The sequence below is a fragment of the Simochromis diagramma genome, unplaced genomic scaffold (genome assembly GCF_900408965.1).
Source record: "Simochromis diagramma unplaced genomic scaffold, fSimDia1.1 OVJJ01000781.1, whole genome shotgun sequence".
Lineage (NCBI taxonomy): Eukaryota > Metazoa > Chordata > Actinopteri > Cichliformes > Cichlidae > Simochromis > Simochromis diagramma.
Genome location: NW_024386832.1, coordinates 137,953 through 162,555, shown reverse-complemented (window position 1 = coordinate 162,555; position 24,603 = coordinate 137,953). Strand labels below are relative to the sequence as shown.

General features: G+C 40.4%; 1 protein-coding gene across 1 annotated transcript in view; it reads right to left on the bottom strand.

Annotated features, from left to right (window-relative positions):
- The window catches only part of LOC120731421 (glutathione hydrolase 5 proenzyme-like), a gene marked incomplete at its 5' end in the record, with an annotated part of 45,905 nt that extends 42,946 nt beyond the window's left edge, over positions 1-2,959 (bottom strand). Inside the window, one exon of the mRNA XM_040028416.1 lies at positions 2,850-2,959. Within this exon, the coding sequence (XP_039884350.1) occupies positions 2,850-2,959 (110 nt within the window). The remainder of the gene's footprint in view (positions 1-2,849) is intronic.
- Positions 2,960-24,603: the final 21,644 nt, after the last annotated feature.

Sequence of the window (24,603 nt, the reverse complement as noted above, 5' to 3'; positions counted from 1 at the left end):
CCTCCCTTACTTATGGTGTCCCTCAGGGGTCAGTTTTGGGGCCTTTATTGTTTTTAATTTATCTTCTCCCCCTCCAGCATATAATGAGCTCTTTTGAGGACATTTCTTATCATTGTTATGCTGATGATATTCAGTTGTACGTTTCTTTTATGCCCCAGGATTTATCTAAGCTTCAGTGTCTGAATGATTGCTTAGATTTGATCAAACGTTGGATGGCTGCAAATTTCCTCCAACTCAACGAGAGGAAAACCGAAGTCCTCGTATGCGCCCCTGATAGGTTTCTATCGCAGATAGTGAAAGCCCTTGGTCCTCTCTCACTTTATGTTAAATCCTCTATCAGGAATTTAGGTGTCACCTTTGACTCGAGTCTCACATTGGATGGGCATGTGAAATCTCTGGTTCGGTCTTGTTTTTATCATTTGAGAAATGTGGCTAAGCTAAGCCCGGTTTTATCTCGCGCTGAACTGGAGATTGCTATACATGCATTTATTTCGTCACGCTTGCATTATTGTAATTCGCTGTTTATGTGTCTAAGCAAAGGTTCTCTGGATCGTCTGCAGGTTGTGCAAAATGCTGCAGCTAGACTTTTGACAAAATCCTCCATGTACTCACATGTGACACCGTTATTATCTCAGTTACACTGGCTTCCTGTTAAATTTAGAGTTGATTTTAAGATCCTGGTCTTGACCTACAGAGCTGTGCACGGACTGGCACCTGCCTACATCTTTGACCTGCTACAGCCCTATGTCCCAAGCAGGTCTTTGAGGTCATCTGATCAGGGCTTACTTGCTATAAAAAATACTAAGAGGAGGACTAAGGGTGACAGAGCTTTTGCCACTGTGGCCCCTAGACTGTGGAACTCTCTCCTCCAAGCATTAAGAACTGTGGACTCAGTAGCTGTTTTTAAAAAACAACTCAAAACTTACCTTTTTAAAACTGCTTTTGATTAATTTTTTGCCTGTTTTATTTTCTCTTTTTAAATCTTTTTATGACTTATAATCTTATGTGCAGCACTTTGTGATTCTGTCTTGAAAGGTGCTATATAAATAAAAATTTATTTATTTATTTATTATTATAACAAAGCATGCTGTAGCTTTTGCTGTTGGAGCGGCGATTTGTTGGGCGCGTGGGTATGGCGTGCCTTCTGGGTTTGGCGCTGATGTCCGTCGGCTTTCCGGCTAACTTGCGCCGGCCTGTGGGACCATTTCGGAGCAATGTGAGAGAAGTTATGGGTTTGCTGGTGGGCAACCCTGCTGGCTTTGGCTGAAGTGGTGGGCGGCCAGAGTTACTTCATAACTGGATTTAGCGGAGATAAGACAACTGGATGGATCAACGTAGCAGACTGTATGTCAGGTGGCAAGAAAACTGCTATAAGGTTGTCAGCATTCGGTCTCTCGGAAACGTTGCCGTAAAGTTCGGTGTGTTCCTTGGATTGCCAGAGGAAAAGCGATGAACGGAGAGCTTGAGTAGTTGTTCGTCTGATGGGCTGACAGACGAGAGGGCGATTGTAGCGAATGGAAGGGTGAGTGAAATTATGTTACTCCTGTGAGATAAGCTGTGCTTAAAAGTATTCGCTGAGAATGGACCCTGTTTGCACATAAACGAGAATGAACAGCTTGATGAACTGGGGGAACCTAAATAGATAACAACCGGAAGGAGCGTGTTTGGAGGCGTGGTCCTGCTCCTGAAATTCCAATACATAATCTCCAATTGCTGAACATTGCTTTAACCGAGGAATTATTCAAAGTGGCAGTGATCTTATATACACTCTACCTAATCTAGCTGAGTGGCTGGAAAGGAAGGTCCAGACTTTGCATGTGCCAAATCGCAGGCCCCTTCCCAGCTGCACCAGCACATACTGAGTATAAGCATCGGAAAGCAGTGAAACAACAGAGAGCCAAACCTCCTACTGTTCTGCTTGGCAGTCAGCAGGCATTGAAGCACTCTTATCCTTCTCCTAGCCCTGCCACTGTACCACACTTGAAGAAGAGGGATCGTTTCAAGCCCTTCACTACCTCAGTGCCTATGCTGACTTTGCCACACTCACCTGTACTGCCAGAGCCACCTGGATAAAGGGAAAAAAATGATGTTGGAAATGTGGGAGCGGACATTCCCCAGAAAATTGCACTCTGAAGAAGCCCTGTGGGACATGTGGAGAACAATATCTGCTCATACTACATGATGTCACTACTGCAGAGAGCATTCTGATCGTAAATACATCCTCCAACATGTCTTTTTTTGGACCAAGTCAGCCATTCAGGGAGAGTAGTGCTAAAGGTTGTCCCAGTGTAATCAGTAATTATTTACTAATTACTTTTTTTAAGTAACTTGACCAACACTGTTGACAATACACCAAACTTGTAAGAATAATGGTTTCTTAGTTATAAGGCTATTTCTCCATTTTTGAACAATAATGGAAGGATGGAAATTTTTAATAAATTTTAATAATACCACACTGTGCAGCCTTACAACTCAGAATTCATTCAAAACTATTGCTATTGTGTTTGCAGACAGAAAGATCGCAGGCGCGCACTCACACATGTCCGGTAGAATGTCTCGTAAATAGGGAAATGGCGTGAAGATTTTGCATTGACCTGTAATATGCACATCACACTGAATTTTGCCTTTTATGAAATGGCATATTGGTTTTGTAAAGAAGGTGAAATTAAAATGTAGTTATGAGTAGTTATCTTGTAAATAGATATAGAAAAAACATAGATCCATGATGATGACGCAGGTTACGCCATTCTCAAAGATGTTTTAGCGCTAAAGTTTGCATTTAGAACAGTGCATAATATTATGCGTAATGTGAAAGCAAAAATGTGTCAGAAGTTTGAAATGTTACTCACCGTCCAATCTCTGAACATTTCCCGGAGTCTGTGGCCACTGCAGCTTTTGAGAACGTGCAATCAGGGTCCTTGCGCGACGGGGTAAAAAAACATACTCCGTAAATTATAAATTACAGCAATAATTAAGGCTACACTGAAGAAGATAACCCAATTTTTCATATTTTTGCATCCTTGTCCCTCTTCTCCTGACTCAGGCATCGCTGTTTTCTTCTCTGCGTAATTCACTTCCTCTGAAAGTTTAAAGCTTGTTCATTTTCCAAGATAGCACAGTGACGTACTGCGCACATATATCCGCTGTGGGTACTGGTAGGCGTAGCGGAGACGTGTGTTTGTTCATTGGTAAGCAGAGCGACCTTCTACGATGTTTAGCGCTGCTTCCTCTGCCTCTCTCTGTGGAACTGACCAGTGGAACCATGAAGTGCCGATGTTGCGGTGATACGGGGTTAACCTGTAATATTGGTGACTCTAGTCTGTGATGGGCTTACAATGACATCCATCCATCCATCCATTCGCTTCCGCTTATCCTTTTCAGGGTCGCGGGGGGCGCTGGAGCCTACCCCAGCTGTCATAGGGCGAGAGGCGGGGTACACCCTGGACAGGTCGCCAGTCTGTTGCAGGGCCTGACAACCATTCAGTCACATGAATTTCTTTATTTACTTTATATACATATGAATACTTTTTCTCACTTTTCCCCACAAAACCCTGTGTTTGTCAATCACACTTCACTCAATACAATTTGTTTTTTTAAATAAAACATTTTATAGTCAGACATTTTTGGATTAGTAGCCCCTTAGTGCCCGCCTCATTCCTTAATCCTCTCTCTCTCTCTCTCTCTCTCTCTCTCTCTCTCTCACACACACACACACACACACACACACACACACACACACACACGTGTCTGCAAAACCTCAATACAACCAGACAGTTTTGTAGATGATTTTCCTCCTGTTGTCCTGCTGCTTAGAAAGAATGCAAGTTTAAGGCGCATTGTCACTTTTCTAACTGGAAATTATGTAGTTGTATCTGCACTGCATTATATAAATTTTCAGTCTTTTGGTGCCTCATCCCAATATTGAAACATGCTTGAATCAAAATCAAAACAGGAATGCATAACTGCAAAATAGCAACATTTATGATAACAATAACAATATAGCCGATGGTCAGTATGTATTGTACAGCCAATATATGAGTGTTTACCTAAAAATTTCAAGAAATAAAATAACATTTCTGAGCTTTTACAATGTTGTATATGCACTTTTTAAATTACATTTAAATAATTAATTATATAATAATTAATTATTTAAATGACTTGATCATTGATTTATACTTTCAGTATATCCAGGCTTTTTTAGACATGTGATTGAATTATAAGTATATGATCTGTATTGTCCTGACTTTTACAATGGAAGACCAAGTAAGAAATTGTACAAGATAGATGAGAATGTGCACAAATAATCTGAGCAGAAGAGGGAAAGCATGTCAGTCACACATGTGGGTTGTTGTTTCTTCTTGATCATCTTTAGTGATATTCGGTGACTTGTTCAAATATTTTCCAGGAGTACAGAATCTGCTACAGATTTTGTGGCTTTGTTAATGCAGGAAGGTCTGACACTTAAAGAAAGCTATGCTGTCTAACATAACTGACACTCTTAGAGAGACAGAGAGAGAGAGCGAGAGACAGAGAGTGAGTGAGTTTGTGAGTGAGTGTGTGTGTGTGTGTCACACACACATACACACACACACTTCTTTGCTTCACTTCTTTTACTACTTTGTACAGCACTTTGGTCAACTCTCTGTTGTTATTAAATGTGCTTTATAAATAAATGAAATGAAATGAAATAAATGAACATAAACAACTGGAGTAGCAATTGTCTCCTTAATGCTCTTTCCAAACCAAAGGTGGTTCATGAGTGCCTTGGAGAGAAATAAAAGAATATCAATCTTAGTGAGGGGAAAGTGAGGACTACAGGATGGATTAAAATGAAGCAAGTTGCGACCATGACACTTACTACAACAACAAAGATGGGCATTAGTCTGTGCCAGTTTATCTTAATGGCACTTTGTGTGATTACTATGGACATATACTGAGGCCAGTGCAGTTGTGATCATAGTCTCACCGGTCCCCCCCAATGACCAAGATCTTTGACTTGACTTGGACTTCAGTGATTAAATAATTTCATATGGGAAGTTGTTCAAACTCTAGGAGCAACTTCAGAAGTCCCTCTTACCGTGCATACAGACAATGAGCAACGAATAAATGATGAAGGCCCGGCTGTTACAAGTCTTTAAACTGAATATTAATCACAATATCACAGCAATTGAAACTGGCTGACTGACTCCTAAATTACTATCCCCAAACTGAGTAACACCTTTATTACCCTAATGTGTGGAATATGTGTCAGAAAGTTATGAAAGGCTTATATGGATAGGTGAGCTGACACATTACTTAAAGAAATGTAATAAGGAATTTCAGGAAAATAATTTCAGGAAAAAAAATTAAACTCTTTGTGGTATTAGTATTGAAATAATCTGCCCTCCTCATCTGATTACTTGTATATAAATATTAAATGTAGAAAGCATCTCTTCACCAGGAGAAATGCTATTAGTTCTATTGCAGAAGTCAGACTGGTTGTTGAGAATGATTCCAGTGCTTGAAGAGAGGCCCTTGCAGCCAAATCTGTAAACAAAATAAATATTAAATTTTTATCAAAGAAAGAAAAATATCTGATAGCTGGTTTCTAACAGTGAAACAGAATGATGCAGGTACTGACTCGTTATTGATGGTGCTGGTTACAGACACAACAGATCCATCTTCAGCTAGCACAGATGCATGTGTGGTACCAGTGGTGTCTCGATTTGAGGTGATTTTCTAATAATCGTTTTGATGAGTCTCGTTAGTTATTTTTTGCCGTATGACATCAGCAAAGCTCTCTTTTGTGAAATTCTTTGCCATCTGTAGGAAATACAGAGAATCAAAAACAAACACATTACAGAAAATACAGAAATGTCAAAACAATAAGCAATACTGAAAAGAAAAGAAAATCCATCCATCTTCTTCCACTTATCTGGGGATGAGTTGTGGGAGCGGGTTGTGGGGGCAGCAGCTTAAGCAGAGATGTGGCGGTGTAGACTTCGTGGCCCAACACATCCCAGACTTCATAGCACGGCGGTGGGTGTGGATAATTTTGCTGAAAAAACCCCCCAAACCCCCCCCCAAACAAACGGTGGAAGCGGAGCAGCCAAAGAGTAAACTTTTAAAAGTAAGTAGTGAATATTATGTCACTTATTTATGTGCAAATGTTTAATAATGAAGAACATTAAAACATTACTGTTGGTCACGTGTCGGGAAAGTTATGTGACATTAGTGATGTTTGTACTAACTTGGTTTTAAAGCCTTTACTTTAAAATATACGCCGTTCAATAGCTGAGCTTAATCTTACAGAGAATGTGATGATTTTATGGATAATTAAAGTCAGTCATATATCCACAAACACAAGCTGAAAGTCAGTGATGCTGCTCGGTTTGCAGTCCTGAATATCACGGCACAAGCAGGATCCACTGCACTGTTAATGTTAGCTATGTTATATTGCTGCCTCTGTTCGGTGGTGTCGAGCCAAACGGACTTTAACGTGTGTTTGAACGAGCTGACGGTTCACTCGTCAAGCTGAGAGAAAGATGCTTTAATCACAGGAGTCACACATGTGTCCACTGTACCATCTGGGAACTCTTCTTGTTTAGCACTCGTAATAACACAAACACTAAATCCTCCTTCTCTTGTGCTGTTTTGTAGCAGTGTATACACCTGAGACTGTCACCTGTCTGTCTGTCCTGCACTCTCTCTGTTTCTTTCTCTCTGATTGTGGAATAAAAGTATGAACATGTGTTTATAAGTTACACTTGTGTTTGAATCCTGCAGCTTATCACACATTTGATTTCCATGTGTGACAACTGCAAGTGTCCAGAGTGAGGACAGACTGAGGGACCCACTGCTGCACATCATCTGTGAGGCTTTGCACCCCTGATGATCCACCAGGACAAACTCAGCAGTGTGTGAGGAAGAGGAGGAGGAAGAGCCAGCAGCAGCTGACAGATGGAGAGAATAGACAGACTGTTCCCTGTTTGTGAAGGACTGCTAGAAAAGTTTAACATAACTAATTGTCTGTCCTGAATCAGTCTTATTAGGTAATGTTCAAATAATTTTATCATCCCAGTGTTTCCAGTGTGGGAGAAAGTACTCAGGGCCTTCAAGTTACACACTATGAAAGGCAGCAACAGGTTTAATATTCAGAAACCTAAAGTCTGTATCAGCAGCAGAATGGAGCTAAAAATAAATGTTGGTTTCAGTTCTATGAAGCTTTGAGTATTTTGGATTAGTAGCACTGCTGTGTTTGTTGCATCATATTGCTGTAATTGTTTATATGCTTTATATATTCTGAGGTAAGTTGATCTATAGTATTACATCATATTCTATAAGGATGTTATGTGTTTGTATACGTTCTGCCCAGTTTGACCCATTTAGCAGAAGTCAGCCTGTTTAAGGCTCTGATATCTATTCTGTATGACTTAAAGCAGTTATGACATGGTCTGATTTTCTCACCCAATAAAGGAATATTTAATATATCAGTCTATTCTTCATTCTATCAGAAACAGTTATCACAGCTCGAACATTTTCTTTTTCCACATATGTAAGCATTGAGCCAAATTTAGTAATGCCAACATATTAAAAGAACAATATGTCTCTTATATATAATACATCTATATATATACACTGTCAAAGATACTTGTCTTTGAGTGATGATTTAAGGTAATAGGACATATAAATAAACGCAGCTTGAATCTTTACTGAAGCTCAGTGTTTGACACAGAGTTCAAACTCCCTGCTGTAATGACTAATAATGATTAATATAATAACTATAATATTGGCCATATTATATTTACATTACCAAAGTGAGATGACTTTAGTCTCATGAACAACATTAGCTAATTGTTATTTACTAACTAAACTTAAAATGACTGTTCAGTACAGAAATGAAGCCCAACAATCACATTTTAGAGTCCCGTGGTCTCAGCCTCAGATACTAAACAAATCACACAGAGCTCATATAGAAACTAATGAACAAAATATGTTCTCCTTCATTTCTGTCAAACAAAGCTGTATGACACGTTTCCAGCGGTTAGTGTCATGGTTGCTAGGCAACCTGGGCAGCGCGACGGAGGCTAGACCGTCCCTTTTCACAAGCCTACAAGACTCGCACTTCCGGCCTTAGCGGTCTTTGAGTACGCGGCCCTTGAGGACCGTTAAGGCTGTGTACTTTAAGGCTGCAGACCCTGAATTGGGACACAGCCATAATCTCTCCAGCATGTTCTGGGTCTGCCCTGGGTCCTCCTCTTGGTGGAACCCCAGGGCAGAGCTTCTAGTGGTTGAGCTTTGGGCTTTTAGAAAGTTTGCTACTCATTTCTGTCAATTGTTACACCACTTGAAAATTGGTGAAAAGACAGAGGCAAAATGGTTAAAGTAAAGAGTTTTATTAAAGTAGCTCAACTAAAAGAGACGGACAAGCCGCTATCACCATTTAAGGAAACAAACAAAACTCAAGCGTTGGTCAATAAAGTAAAACGTAAATCAAAAAGAGAGAGCAGCTCACTAGCTGCAAACACCCCAAACGCACAGCTTGTTAGCTGCAACAGAACACCCACAGCTCACTAGCAGCAACCATCAAACACACAGCTCACTAGCTGTAACCATTCACATGGCACTCTGGCCAAGAGCTTTCTTTCTTTCTTTCTTTCTTACAGTTATATTGGCTGTTGGCAAACAAGTGAAAGGTGCATTACCGCCACCAACTGGTATGGAGTATGGTCTGGAACGACGCACAAAAAAAACAAAAAAAACTGGCCAAGACCTCACCTGTCCCTGAGCTTAAATCCCTTTAATTACTGATGTGAGTCAGCTGTGTAAAAGAGAAAGGTGGCACCTCAGGCAGAAGAGATTGAAGGACTCGCCCACACAGGCACCTTCAGCAGGAGGCCCTGCTAGGGCCATAACACAGTCAATGTGACTTTATAAGAGGCCAAGTCCTCCAGTGTGAGTGTTCCTCCTGAGCAAAAACATTGAAACAAATGATTCTGTTGAGCAAAACTGAACACAGTGCATTGGGCCTTCTCTCATCTGGAGAGCACCGGGTGCACTGTGAGAGTCACGTTTTTTGATTTCACCAGTTTATTCATAGACCCACATAGCAGACAGGTGTGGCCCAGATCTGGTATCAAGCCAGCACCGCTGGCTGACTTCTGGCATGGTAAGTGGTATGTCATCCAGATGTGGGCCAGGCCTGGCATAGATGGCACCATTTATGTGATGGCATGCCACATCTGGCCCGATTGTGGTTTGGTTTATGTGGCCCAGGTTCCTGGATCTGGCTGGCACTTCTGACTGACTGGTGTCATGGCTGGGTGTATGTCAACCAGATGTGGGCCAGGTTTGGCAATGATGGAAGTTAGAAGACCCAAAAGTTGCAATACTATACTGCTATCTTAGCCAATGTTTCAATGCAGGTTTGTGAGTGTACACTTTATCCAAAATCTAGTGAGGGTTTACTCAGGTTTATCGCTGGGTGGCTGTAGCTCAGGAGGTAGAGCAGGTCACCTACTGATCGGAAGCGTAATGGTTCGATCCCTGGCTCGAGGTAAGGTAAGGTACATATTAGGCTGACATCTGGGGGCCAGAGCTGAAACGGTTCTGAGCCAGCACAGGGCCAGCAGTGTGTCTGCAACTGGTCTTGTGCTGGCCCATGTGTGGATTACCTCTGGCAAACCAGATCTGGGCCACCAAAGGGCCTTCATTCTTTGCGGTATGTGGGCCATGTGTAAGCACATTGTGTGGGCCAGATCGGGCCATACCAAGTGAACCTAGTGTAGATTAAAAGAAAGCCATGGAGTAAATTCAAAACCAATGACAACAAAAACAAAACATGACAATAAAATGTTCACTTGCAAGAGATGTGGAGAGAAACCGACCAAAACAATGTCCCGCATATGGAGAAAAAAAAAAATGTGCAAAATGTGTCTCTCCAAGAAGAAGGGACAAAAAGTACACACTGTGCAGGAAGACACAGATGACAGTGATGATCTAAGTGAAACATTTTTCATTAAGATGGTGTCACACGAAGATGTCAGTGCACAGTCTTCAAGAATTAACACTGGCCAAAGTGTTGGTTCAGTCACAGATGATAGATAGACTGCTCCACTGTTAGTCAATAGGACACTGGTAACATTTAAAATTGACACAGGGGCCAAAGCTAATTTGATCAATGAGAAGGATTTCAAGGCATTAACTAGGAAGCCTAGAAGATTTATAGAAAAAGTCACACCGCTGAAGGCCTACAATAACCAGCCAATACAAACAAAAGGTGGATACAGACTTAAAGTGACGGCAAAAGGCAAACAGCATAACATTTTGTTCATCATTGTGCTTGATAGACGAGTCACTTTTAGGAGATAAAACATCTGAGGACTTAGGACTAGTAAGGAGGATATATCAGATTATTACTGATGACATAAAAGTAGCCAAACAAGTCAAAAGACTGGAACACCAAGAGAATGAAGGAAGTTCAGACATTATCAGTAAATTTCCTTCAGTCTTCAAAGGACATGGAATTTTACCTTACACCTACAAAATCCAGCTCAAGAATGATGCCGTACCTGTGGTACATGCCCCAAGGAAAGTGCCTGCTCCACTACGGGCAGGTTTTGGGAAAAAAAAAAAAGAGCTTGAAAGGGAGAACTCTAGTAAGAGTCTGCCTTGATCCCAAAGATCCAAATGAAAAAAATATTAAATAATATTAAAAAATATATATATTAAAACAGAGCATTATCAGTTCCCCAAGAGAGGAAATAATGAGTTAAATGGCAGGAGCTACATTTTTTTTTTTTTTTTAGCAAACTGGATGCATCACACAGATTTTGGCAGCTGAGGCTAGACCCAGAAAGCAGCAGGTACACTAGCTTCAATATACCATTTGGGCATTGTTTCTTGAGGTTCCCATTTGGAATTAAATCAGCACCAGAAATCTTCCACAGGGCAATGGAATCCCTGATCAAAGGGCTGAAAGGCACCAGAGTCTACATAGATTACCTCGTAGTTTGGAGAAATACAAGACAACAACATGATAAAAGGCTGGAGAAACTTTTGTGGAGAGTTAAAAAGAATGGACTTAAACTGAATAGAGACAAGTGTATTCTAAAGACACTTTTTCAGCTGAGAGTCAGAGAGTGGAGACACACACGCTGCAGTTTTTACTTGCAAGGGCAGTCACAGAGCGCTCGCACCCGAGAGTGGGAGCTCAGGGACTTGCGCTCTGCTCCTGCTCTGGTCTTTATTTATACAACAGTAGGTGTGTTCGTTCATGACATTGGAATGTGGATGTGTGTGTGTGTGTGTGTGTGTGCCAGGAGAGGCTTCTCTTCCTGGTACGGAGTGAAACTGCTTGTTCAGCTCTTATCTATCACTAGCAGGAACTGCTCCTTCCCTGCATGATAACGGGTCACAGAGAAAACAACAGTCTGAGTCATAAATGACATGCCATTTATGACATGTTAAATCTTAGACAAGAATGTTCAGATTTTACAGAGTGACAGAGTAACGAACGGAGGGCTTTTTCCACTCGATAAAAGTTCATGTGAGGGTTTCTTGTAGCTCGTTAACGGAGATTTGCCGTGTTGTGGCGTTAACGTCATTTCAACGAGATTTACGCTGACAGCACTAGTGGGAACACAACGAATATGACTGTACATTTACTCCGACATCATCCTAGTGCAAAGACAAAAACAACAAGCACGCTACTAACTTTACCCAAGTCATTTAGACAGCCGTTAGCACATGATTCTCCTTATGGGGACCTGATATGTTTAATATGCTGCTGAGAATATAGCCCAGAAGAAGCGTATAGTATAGCTTTTATTTTGGAAAGGGACATTTCTCTGTAATAAACTCTCTTTTCCAAAGATGAGTGATTCCTCAATCAGATACAGGGCTCGCAAAATTTTTCCAGTCGGGCTACCAAAATCTATCTCTGCCCTGCCCGTCCGGCTATTGTAGGAAGGAAAAATATATGTCAATGCTTTTGCATTCTTTCGGAAATGTAGCTGGGTAATTATGTCATTGGCATCGGTGAGCCACTGTAAATATGTGACATATTGAAATCGCGTTTGAATTTGCGCTTGTTTTTTTGCTTTCACTTTGCAATCGCGTGAATTGTGTATAGAGAGCGACAGTACTGATTGGTGAGTGATGATAATTTGTGCACCAATTCCTCTGACATTGTCTTATTAATCGTTAGCTTACTACGCAAACATGACAAGTGAAATCTCCCGCAGCAAGCTTAAACATGTGAGAGGTTGATCGCGCAGAGAATCGCTGAGCTTATGTGAGTGCGTGTGTAAAAGCAGCAGGATATATATTTTAGTTCTGTTGAGCCAAATAAGACAGGTCAGGGTGAAGAAGTGACAGCCAAAGAAAAGCTTACCACAAAACGGAAAAGTTATGACAAATCAGACTATAAGGCAAAAAGAAAGTGCAGCTTTATGGTTTCATGGACAAAATAATTTCTGTGGCTGCAATATGACGAGCTAAATAACCAGGGCTGCACATAAGTGGTCCGCAGGTGCGCATTCGCTGTCAAAATAAAAAACACGCACAAGGGTTAGGGTTAAATTTAAAAACTGTACTTTTGAGTTAAAATATATATTTATAATTTTAATAAATGACAAATTAAAAAGGCATGAACATTTTATTTTGTATCGAAAAAATATCGAACCGTGACACCAAAGTATCGAACCGAACCGTGAATTTTGTGTATCGTTGCACCCCTAATATATATATATATATATATGTATATATATATATATATATACTTACCTATTAGAATATAGGTGTTTTAAGAAGTTGCATTTCACAGGAGAACCTGTGCTAAAAGACTGAAAAAAAAACTATTCAAATTCTCTTTAAATTTAAGCATACATTCTTTGTTTATTCTCCATTTACTTCATTATATTGCATAAATGTTTATTACAAGATTAAATATAAAGCTGAAAAAGTGTAATTGCAGCCAGGCTATTGATCAAGTAATTGCGATTAATCGCAATTAATAGCTAAACGTTTGAAATGAAAATAAGAAAGAAAAGTATGTCTCTGTGCCCCCCTTTCCCTGTTAATGCCCTACCTGCCTCCCTGGCAAAACTTTGCTAGACCCGCCCCTGCACAGTTACCAGCTGTCAGCTACATAGAAAAGGATCCTGGTGTAGAAAGTAATACATTCTAACAACAGCTTATCAAGCTTAAACGTGCTGCTGGACCGTGCTGTTTTCTCTTTCTAGCGCAAAGTGGGCGATAAACAAACAAGGGAGACGGGACTTGCGACAGAAAAGCCGATCAGCTGATCATCGATCAGTTTCATGATTGAAGTAGTAACAGGAGAGGGAGGGAGAGATAAGAAGAGGCAGTCGCTCCATATATCGGTTGTTAAGCTTAACGTGGGAATGCTTCGCAAACATTTAGAGATGAACTTACACACTTGCTTTACTTCTCTGGGAGACCTTTCTCAGAGATGAAATGCCGGTTTGGCAGCGAGGCTCCAAATGCTCATCCAGACTGCTGACAGGTCTCGCATGCCGCAGCCGCTCTATCACGTGACACATACTGCTCCGATGTGCTAAGCCTTAGCAGTTAAGGTCATGAGCTGGGTTACGCCATGTCGCAAGTTTTGTGAGGAGCTTTTGTGATATTTAATGGATCGAATTACTTTTTTTTTTTTTTTTTTATTTCTCTCCGATATCCGACCCAGTAATTTAGTCCAGTATTGGATCGATACCGATATGTAGTGATGGGACGTTCTGTATCGAGGCTTCAGAGCGTGTGTCGAGTAATGGAGGGGGCGTTTCCGCGAAGCGCGTATCGAGGCTTGCTTCATTTATGGGAGGAGCTGAAAATGATGACGTCCGAAGCCTCGCTGCCCGGCTGTACCACGTGACTGGTTCATGAAGTGGTTCGAACTTTGCCGTGAGATATGACAGCGATATAAACCCCTCAGACTTCATTCAAAAATGTGGGTGTTTGATGGAGAGTTGCGGTTAGTGAGAGTTTGGAGACCGTTTGGAGGTTTATGAGAGTGAGGAAAGTCAGGAGAGAATGGAGCCAGCTAAGAAGAGGAGGATGTCCTCCCCTGTGTGGGAACATTTTGATCTTATTCCTCCCAACAAGCTATGTAAATTTCTACAGAAGATGTATTTTCATGATACTGATGGTGCAATACAATTTATGTTAAGCTGTCTTTAGTTTTGTACAAGGTGAAGTGTTTGCTATGTGCCAGGGAGCTGGGATATAACAACAACAACACCTCATCCATGCTTAGGCACTACAGAGCTTTGCATGAGAATAAGGGGGACACCGATTGTGGAGCAAGACCAGGTGAGCCATCAAATGCAATGATAATATAGGATGCAGTAATGTTACTAAATGATATAACAATATTATACAACTGTTATAAGTTACGTGTGTGATATTTATATTTGTGCTTTATCTTTATTGTCTTTCCTCAGGAGAACAATCTCGAATAGATGAAGACCTGGTCAGCATGGTGATTGAGGACTCCCAGCCATTTAGCATTGTGGAGGACAAAGGATTCAAAAGATTTGTTAAATCATTAAATCCTAGCTATGTTCTCCCCACTAAAAAGGTCATAAAAGCAGTGAAAATTTAGTTTTTACAGAATAAAATGTGAACAGGCAGGACTGAGGCTCAAAGCCTCAGTGTGTAGCTGTCCATACCTCAACGTTACAAAAGCACAACTACTGTCTGTAGCAAGTACATAAGCTAAAATAATTTAAGTTGGTTATGAGTAGTTGGGCTAATTCAGAAGATATCAGATTCGGCTCTAGGAGGTGAGCGAAGTACAATAAACATACAACCACAGATATTGTGATTACAGTTATTATTTATAGTGAAAATAAAGTGCAATTACCAAATACCAATATTTACAAATTCTGCGGACAGGAAAAGATAAAAACATAATTCAAGCTTGTAAAATATCCGCTGCACAGTGGTGCAGCAACCTCCTCCAACCCCCGGCAGACAATGTCCATAAAGTTGCTATTTCATGATTGATATAAGTCCAACGCGTATGACAGTCTGTAACAGGTTGAAATTGGAAGTGTGATGATCAGAACTGAGATTCCAAGACTGAGATCTCGAAAGTGAGATTTGGGGGACTGAAAACCAGGGGGGGAGAGTGTAGGCCGCAGCAGCCTCCTACCAGACCGCAGGAAGTTGTAGCTGGGGTTCTGGCTCGTTGGGCCTAGCTCGCCATCCAAAGTAGTGGTGTTGCTGTGGTCTCTCCAGGGCACCACTAGCCTGCACTATAATCACAAGACCACTATTAGCAACATTCATCTAAATTTCCCAAGCTAGCTTTAGTTCCAGTGTACACAATAAAGTTCATGAGAAAATACAACAAATACATATCCAACCATTGTAATGAATTAAAATAAATGACAATCTCAAATAACAAAACTACAGCCATGTAAAGTGAGAGTAGTAGTAATGCAGTAGGCCTCACCCTTAGCTATCCCATCAGCTAATAGCACTGGCATACTGATACAGGTTACAAATACAAACAGACATTCAGACTCAACTCACCATTCACTACGTGCGATGTCACATACGAGCCCCCACGCATCTACCCGCGGCGGTATCAAAGTACTGTTGCTTCCATCCGCTAACGCCTCTCCCCCGCATCTTTTCGAGGCGACAACCCGGAAGGCATATAATAGTGCCTCGCGAATAGGATTGGTCACAACAGGCACGTGCAGCCTCGCGGCGTGGCGTGCGTCATGACGCATCGCGATGCCTTCACGGACACACTCCGGTTGGAATTTAAGATTCCGATTTAGTTATAGATGCAGTTCTTTTTATTTTTATGTGGGTTACATGTCCACACCCCAACCACACCTCACCTCACAGTAAATGATCATTTCCATTTCAAGCATTTCCAAATAATCATTTCCCATACTGCCACTATAAATATACACAGTATACTGCCATCACTACAATATACATGTTTTACACACTCCTTTTGTTGTTGACATTTACAGGCTGTGTGCAAAATGCCACACTCTTCAAATTCATGCCAGCTATTATTTTTACGTCCAGTAGGTGTCCTGCTAGAGCAAATGAAGCTTCATGAAGCTTCGCGTTGGGGTGAACCAATTGGATGAAAAGCTTCAGTGCTTCATGGGGCTTCATCTGCCCATCACTACCGATATGCAATATCAGATTGGTCCATCCCTAGTTTAAACGCAGAAGACCAAATCAAACTCACCTCAGCTGCTGCCCCATGTGGGAGTGAAAAGATTGGGCTGAAAGTGAGTGCAGTCCTTATATAATGTGTCCCAGGTGAGTTAAATTAAGAGACAAATTCCAGAGCGAATCAGTGTTGAGAAAGTTAAAAAGGAAACAAGCACAGTGAGGAAAAGGGTAATTAAAGTAAGAAGCTTTACAACACTGAGTTATATTACACTGCTCAAATAAATAAAGGGAACACAAAAATAAGACATTCCAGATCAGAATGAATCAAATATTCTTATTAAATACTTTTTTCTTTACATAGTTGAATCTGCTGACAACAAAATCACAAAAATATTTTCAAAACTGATGGGTGATTGAGCGTGCATCAAGACGTCTCAAGTGCAAGCTGGAGGTTATTACTTAATGACTCATAGTTCTTCCTGAATCAGAGGTTTAATGAGTGGGCAATAGTGATGGGATTTCCGGCTCTTTTTAGAAAACCGGCTCTTTTGGCTCGGCTCACTAAAAAGAACCGGCTCTTTTGGCTCCCAACCGGCTCTTCAGGTTGTTTTATTGCTGTAATTAATGTATTATTAACAACAATATAAAATTATGCACAAAAGGAATTACTAATGTAAAAAAACATGGTTTTGTTTATATATGTTTATATTTAAATATATAGGGTGGCCCCTAGAGACAAAGCACGTACAAACTCCAAAACACATTTCTAGCGTTAACTGAACTTTCAAAACAGAGCTACCTAGATCACTTAAATTACACAATTGAAAGCATGTGTGTATTGTTTGTGTATTTATACACAAACACTCATATATATTCAAATAATTCAAAAAAGTGTTCATTTACTTTTTACTACCAGTGTGTGAATACATGTGTGGATGGGTGGATGACTGGATGTGTAAAGCGCTTTGGGGTCCTTAGGGACTAGTAAAGCGCTATACAAATACAGGCCATTTACCATTTACCTGTTACTACCACACACCAAATCCGGTCGTTGGTACTTCCTGGCTTGTGAAGCCACTAGGTAACAAAAGCTCAACACTGCGCCCTGGCATCCTGGAGCACTTCTGTTGTCTTTTGTATGTGCTTTGGAGTTTTTACGTGCTTCGGGGTTTGTACGTCCTTCGGAGTTTGTACGTGCTTTGTCTCTAGCGGTTACCGTAAATATACTTTTATTTATTCACTCCACATAAAATGTAATAAATAAATCATATAATACAAAAACCAACTATTCACATTTCAATTTTTAACTATTTAAATTTTCAACTTTTTCCTTTTAAACAAATTTAAAGTGAAACAACACAAAACACTGCAAACCACAACACAATTAAATATAAATGAAAATATGAAAACAAAAAGAAGATGCACATTCGCTGTCATATGGACCTGCATGAATAAACTTTCTGAATCCTTTATCATCCGCAACTGCAAATAGTTGTGGATGATTACTATACCTTTCTAATGGGACGTTGTTGTCCCTGGCTCTCTTTCTCTCCCACTCTGTTCTTGTGGTACTGCCAGTGTAACTACCGCCCCTCCCCCCTCTGCCCAGCGCAAAGCACAAGACTCGCGTGCTGAGTGAAGCGGAAAAAAACTGCGAGAGAGAGGGTGAGAAAAACAAAAAACACGGGAGCCAGCTCACGTCGTTCACTTCAAAGAGCCGTTTCGTTCGCGACCGACACATCACTAGTGGGCAATCTTCTTCTTATCATAGGACTTTGTATGCCTTCACCTTGGAGCTTCTACACTGACGCCTTTTATGGCTAAATACTGTCTAGACATCTAAATTGGTACGCTGTTCACTATTATACCTAATATTATTAACTGGCCCTTATGCTTTGCTTGACGTTTTACTTCCCTTTGGCATATCATGTGATTCAGATCTGCTGGGAGTTCTTTTTTCTAGCTACCGCCACTTCCTCTGATTGCTCTTCACTTTGTTTTTCACTTCCCCCTCTGCATTTGCAGGTTTTTTTTTTTTTTTTTGAAAACTGTGCAAGAGCCTAAATAAACAGTTCCTGCCAACGTCCACTGTGTGCATCTTGGGTCCTCTTCCTCGCACTGCACACTGGCTCTGAGTGCTTTCTACAATTTCTTATAGGTTTCTACTGTAAAAGTGAGCTCAGTAAAGATTGTTTATCCACACACAGTGGATACATAAACTCTTGTTTCGACAATATGTCTGAAAAGGTTGGGTACACTGAAAAGAGAATTCAGTGATCACATAATTTATACCCCAATTTTCAGTTGAAATAGTGCAACGACAATATATACATAGCAAAACAGAGAAATGTTATTGTTTTTGAAAAACACAAATCAATATATCTTCCTATATATTCCTAAACTTCAACAACAAAATAGGTGCCATTGACTTTTAGTCAAATTGGACAGTCATAAATGCTGATGGTGACCAAGAATTTCACTTCAATCTTTATTTAGATTTTTATCAGAACAACAAAGTTTACCAAAAATTGGGACAAAGCATTAAGACAGCGGTCCCCAACCCCCGGGCCTCAGACCGGTACCGGTCCGTGAGTCGTTTGGTACCGGGCCGCGAGAGTTGAGGCTCAGGTGTGAAATGTATGGTTTTCAGGGTTTTTATCGGTTTTCAGCGTTATTTTGTTATCGTTTTTATCGTTAACTCGGTTTTCCTGGGTCTTTTCACGTGTGTTATGAATAAATCTTCTTTTTTTCGGTACCGGTACTAGTTTTATTTTGTTGTATTTATCCGCGACACCTTAAAGGCCGGTCCGTGAAAATATTGTCGGGCATAAACCGGTCCGTGGCGCAAAAAAGGTTGGGGACCGCTGTATTAAGACATCTAAAATGTATTTAATGCTAAAATTAAATCTAAATACCATTGATGACTGTGGCCAGTGTAGAAAGGACTGTTGCATATGTGTGTGTTTAGAGCCGTGTACTAAAGACTGATATTACTTGGAAAAATCAAAGCAAACAGCTCCTTGTCACAACTCGAACCGACAACCGTCATATGAGAGAAAAGTTCATTTAAAGCTCAGCAAGTGACATATGGACTCTCTGTCTGGCTATATGTGCTGAACAGCAGTGCTGAATAGGCTTAAGATGACTCTACTGGAGAAAGAGAAAGAGGAAGTGAAAGAGGAAGAGAAAGAAATGTGGAATTTTTGGTCGTACCTTTAAGAGTACACTGCAAAAACTCAAAATCTTACCAAGTATATTTGTCTTGTTTCTAGTCAAAATATCTCATTACACTTAAAATAAGACAAAATCAGCTACAAAGCAACATTCCAGTAAGATATATGAACTTATTTCAAGACAGTGAATCTTGAAACAAAAGAAAAACTAGATAATTTTCACTTGTTTCATTGGTAGATTTTTTCACTTATTTCAAGGTAAAACATCTTGTATTAAGTGAAAAAAATCTGCAATGAAACAAATGAAAATTACCTAGTTTTTCTCTAGTTTCAAGATTAAAGGTACATATTTCACTATCGAACAATGGTGCGTGACAGCCGCTTTTCTCTGCAGATGGATCAAGCCACTAACAGTCACAAAGACTGCTTACTGATAACCAAGGGCGTAGATTTGGTTTTGGCATTGGTGGGGACAGATGATTCAACCATTGAACCCTGCCCTGTTTCTTATTTTTTTTCCTTTTTGTCTTTGCTTCTTGATTAAAAAAAAAAAGGAGAAATATACTTGCCTACATATGCTATTCTACATGCTTTTAAACCATTTAAAATTACAATTCATAGTTTTATAATTGAATTATATAATGTTAAATTACTATTAAACAAATGACTGACTAAGTATTTTAGGCTTTAGTTTACTTAAGTCATATTCCATATAAATCAGGTATCATACAAAAATAAAAATAGCTTCAAATACAGTCATGACAATAAAAGAATATGACTTTAAGGACTTAACAACATTAGTTCAGTTATAGTACACCAACATCTCTTATGTCATGGTCCTGAGTCTGAGGACTCGGTGTTTTGTGTTTCTTTATATTCTTCTATATTCTTGTTTATTCTGCCTTGTCTTTTGTTTAGGGTTGCTATGTGTTAGTGTGTTTGTTTTATGCCTGCCTGTGTTCCCTCTGTCTGTCCTTGGTGTCACTGTGTCTGCTCGTGAGTCTGCCTGCCAAGTTCAGTGTCCGTTCTGGTTCTCTGTGTCTGTTAGTTTCCTGTTTTATTCTGAAAGTTCATGTCTCATGTCAATGTGTTCAGTTTTACCTTTCTCCTGTCTCGTTAGCCTAATTTCTCCCAGCTGTGTCTCCCTCCTGTTTCCCATTTCCTAATTACTCCCCTGTGTATTTAAGCCCTGTGTTTTCCTGTGCTCCCTGTCGCGTTGTACCCTCAACTTGCTGTGTGTTTGTAATGTCCTGTCCTCCAGCACCTCGGTTTAGAGTTTTGTTTTGCTTTTGTAAGTTTTATTTTGTGAATCATTCCTCCAGCAATAAAGCCGCGTTTTCAGTTTTTTCCCGTCTCCAAGAGTCCTGCAATTTTGGGGCCTCCACTTCTGCTTGCCTGCCACACAGCCAACCATGACATCTTATAGCACTAAGGGAACACTGAATGACCTGGTGGTTTTGGTCCATAAAACTACTCATCTAAGATTACCATAAAATATAAGATCTCTCAGCAAAATTATGCAACAGTTTAGGCACTACTGCCCCAATCAAATCAGTGAGCTTTGATTTTCTATTCTAAACATGAACAACTGTTACAGCAACAGACATGGACTACTGGTGCCCCACACAACAACTCAATGTCCACTATGTGAAGGGGCCACACACATGCCTTCTCCTCTCGTTAACTGAGATAAATTGCTGGCATATTTGTTTTACATCTATACTGTCCAGTCTCTCCTGGTGGACATACAGCAGCATTGTTTAATCTCATTTGAGTCATTGTTAACCTTAGCTATCTTTTTAGTCTTCTGAGAGCACTGAAGCTTCTTTCAGCCTCAGTACATGCGTTTTTATCCTCAGATTAAAATTATTACTGTGCTTGATGTGCCTCACCTTTGGCTTTGGCTCTTCCCCTCTGACTGCACTAGGACATTTTGCCACCTGATAAAATAACACATTGATTCGTGCCATATAAAAAGTGAGACATGTCAATTCAGATTCTTTGTCAAATATACACTAATGAAACAATTTACATCAGCAGCCTAACAACTGTCATGATAATAAATACTAGTTAATCTATAGCACCAAAACATCGGTCAGTCACCTGTGACCTCGCCTCTTCACCTCTGTCTGAGCTACAACATGGCAGAGCTGCCTCTGTCACCTGATAAATAACAGTGAGACATTCCAAATACATGCAGTCACACATGTACTTCAAATACAGTAATGAACCACTAAGTCATCATCCAGTTTCACCTGTGATCTTGTATCACCATTGCTCTCTATCACCTGACAAATAGGACATACAGTACATGACAAAAAGAATAAAATCGGTAGCTGCTTCAGTGTGTCTGTCAATTTGTGCAGATCTTGACTCATCAGTAATGTTTGTAGGGTGAGTGCATTTTTAAAACAATTTGTGCAAACTGCACTACAAGGTGGAATATTTGTAAAATCATGACTACCTCATGATATTTTGTCTCAAAAATTAACCCTATGAATATGTCAGTGCCATTAGGATGAAATTATTGTGTCACCAACATTTTAACGTTAGACATAATTTTAACAACCTCTGTAAATGAATATCCGGGCTTTCTCGAGGCTGCTGTTTTCTCTGACAGTTTCAATCAAAATTAGAAATGCTACTCTGGGAGACTGAGATAACTAATAGTGCTGCATGTTGTGCAGTTAGTTTCCAAAACACGTTATTCATGGTTACATACAATTTTAGACTGATGTGGGCCAAAGCCTAGCATAGCCTGTAACGTTATTAAGACGGACACATTTTATGAGTGAGCTTGACTTTAAGTGACTGACAGGTTTCTTTGAAAAATACTTTCTTATATCCAGGTTCTTCCTTTTTGCTGCCGTCCTCCTCTCCTCCTCGCAGCGCAGGTTTGCCGCTGCTAAAACTAAAAAGAGCTCCCTGAAAGGCACAGCCAATCACATTGGCCATATTTGTCACATGACGTAGGACTCCAGTAGAGAACGTAATTTAACTCTTGCTACACCACTGGGTGAATGAGACGTTGACAGATCGTTTTTTTTTCTTTCTATCGGGTTTGTTTTTCTTTACTCGAAGAGATCAAATTATTGGTGGGGACAATTCAATAATTGCTGGATATTGGCGGGGACATGTCCCTTCCGTCCATGCCAAATCTACGCCCTTGCTGATAACGTATTTCAGATTCATTGATGGAGATGAGGGAGGAATTACTTTTCTACAAACAAGTTCCTGACAGAGCTACTGCAGAAGAGCTTTTTACAATCATATAATCTTACTTGAAAGAGGCAGAGCTGAAAATGGGAAGACTGTGTAGGGATCTGCACAGACAGGGCGCATGCTATAGGTGGGAAATGAGGAGGGCTGCAACCGCTCATCAAGCGCATCTCCCCAAATGTGCAGTGGACGCACTGTATGATACACTGCGAAGCACTGGCATCTAGACAGCTGAGTCCTGACCTGAGCGATGTAATTACTGATGTCATTGCCTCAATCAACTACATCAAAACACGACCTGTAAAAAACCCGTATTTTTTTCGGCACTGTGCGATGAAATGGGCTCTGACCACACAGCTGTTTTGTATCACAGCCAGTCCCAATGGCTGTCACGGGGGAAGGTGCTGTCTAGGGTCTTTGAACTGTGAGAGGTCCCTGGTGGAGGTTTAATATTTACATCAATATTATCTGAACCAGCCAGAACTGTGTCTTCAGCCACTAGTCTTCATTGGAGGAAAAATAAATCTTTTGTACCCCATTTTCAATGGGAGTATGGTGGTTTCCTATTGGTCACTATTGGAACTTATTACTTTCTTGTATGAAGACCAAGACCTCACCCACCTCCAAAAATAGAAATGACAACTGGCCCGTTCTATAGAGTGCATTCCAGTTTATTTTTTGTGTGTATTCCAAGGTATTTATAGTCTTCCACAATGTCCTCAGCAACCTCCTGGAGTGAAACAGGTGTCACAGGTTTTCTGGTCCTCCTACAATCAATTCTTTGGTCTTTGTCAAACTGCAAAAGATTCTGCTTGTACCACATACCAAAGGAGTCAATCACAGCCCAGTAATCCGTATCATCACCCTCACTGATGCATCCAATCACCAGTGTTGGGGAGTAATGGAATACATGCACCGCCATTACGTATTTTAAATACAAAATATGAGTAACTGTATTCCGTTAGTTACCGTTTAAAAGGGTAGTATTCAGAATACAGTTACTTTGTTGAAATAAACGGATTACACGGCGGTGTTTTCCCGTTTCATATATTAGGCTATGCTCTCTCTATTTTTGGTAATTCCACACTGAAGGAAACCTAAACAAAACGCGGATTAAGAGGCTCTAATACCTGTGTGTCAATCTGGCGGCTCATGTCATCTCTATTTGCGGCCCCCATAATGACATGAAGAAATTTTTTTTAATGATTTAATATGAAGGCAATAGGCAGAGTGTTAAAGGCATTGCCCTAAAGAATGTATCCTCATGAGCAGTGTAGTCCATGCTGCAGGGAGAATGGACTGCCATACCCGTTATGTGCCCGTGAGCGCGAGGGAGGGAGAAAAAGGAGAGCCGATCAGTACAAGTTGTCACCGACCAGAAGCAGGAGATGGAAGCATGTAAATATAATAATAACAACCACTGCAGCCAAAAAGAGTGCCTGACAAGCCCCGCTGTAAGTAAGCTGTTAAGACTCGACTGTACACTGTGTTTGTGTTTTCCTCTGAAACAATAAGTTCCGTTGCAGCAGCCTTTCATCGCCTCTCTCTGTCTCTCACTAGCAAAGTTGACCCAGACAACAAAGTAAAGCTAGTTTTCGGCTACGAGCCCGACACTTAGCCCAACGTATTAGCCAGAGGTCCCTTTACTACGGTTCGGAGCCGTGGACCTGTTTTTATATACGCGTGGAATAGTTTTCTATACGAAATCTATGCAAAAAGTGCAGCCTTACCTGATGTCAACCTACTGTTGCTCATTTTATTTAGATTTAAAAATCTAGTTGGTATTGGTATGGCGAATAACCTTCAGTAATAGTAATAAATAGTAATAAATCACACAGCAATAGTACATTCATGTCGTTGTAAAAAGCATGATAATATATTAAGTAATCCAAAGTATTCAGAATACGTTACTCTCATTGAGTAACGTAATGGAATACGTTACAAAATACAATTTTGGGGCATGTATTCTGTAATCGGTAGTGGAATACATTTTAAAAGTAACCTTCCCAACACTGCCAATCACTGCAGAGTGCACTGTGCAGTGGCTGAAGTCTGTGGTGTA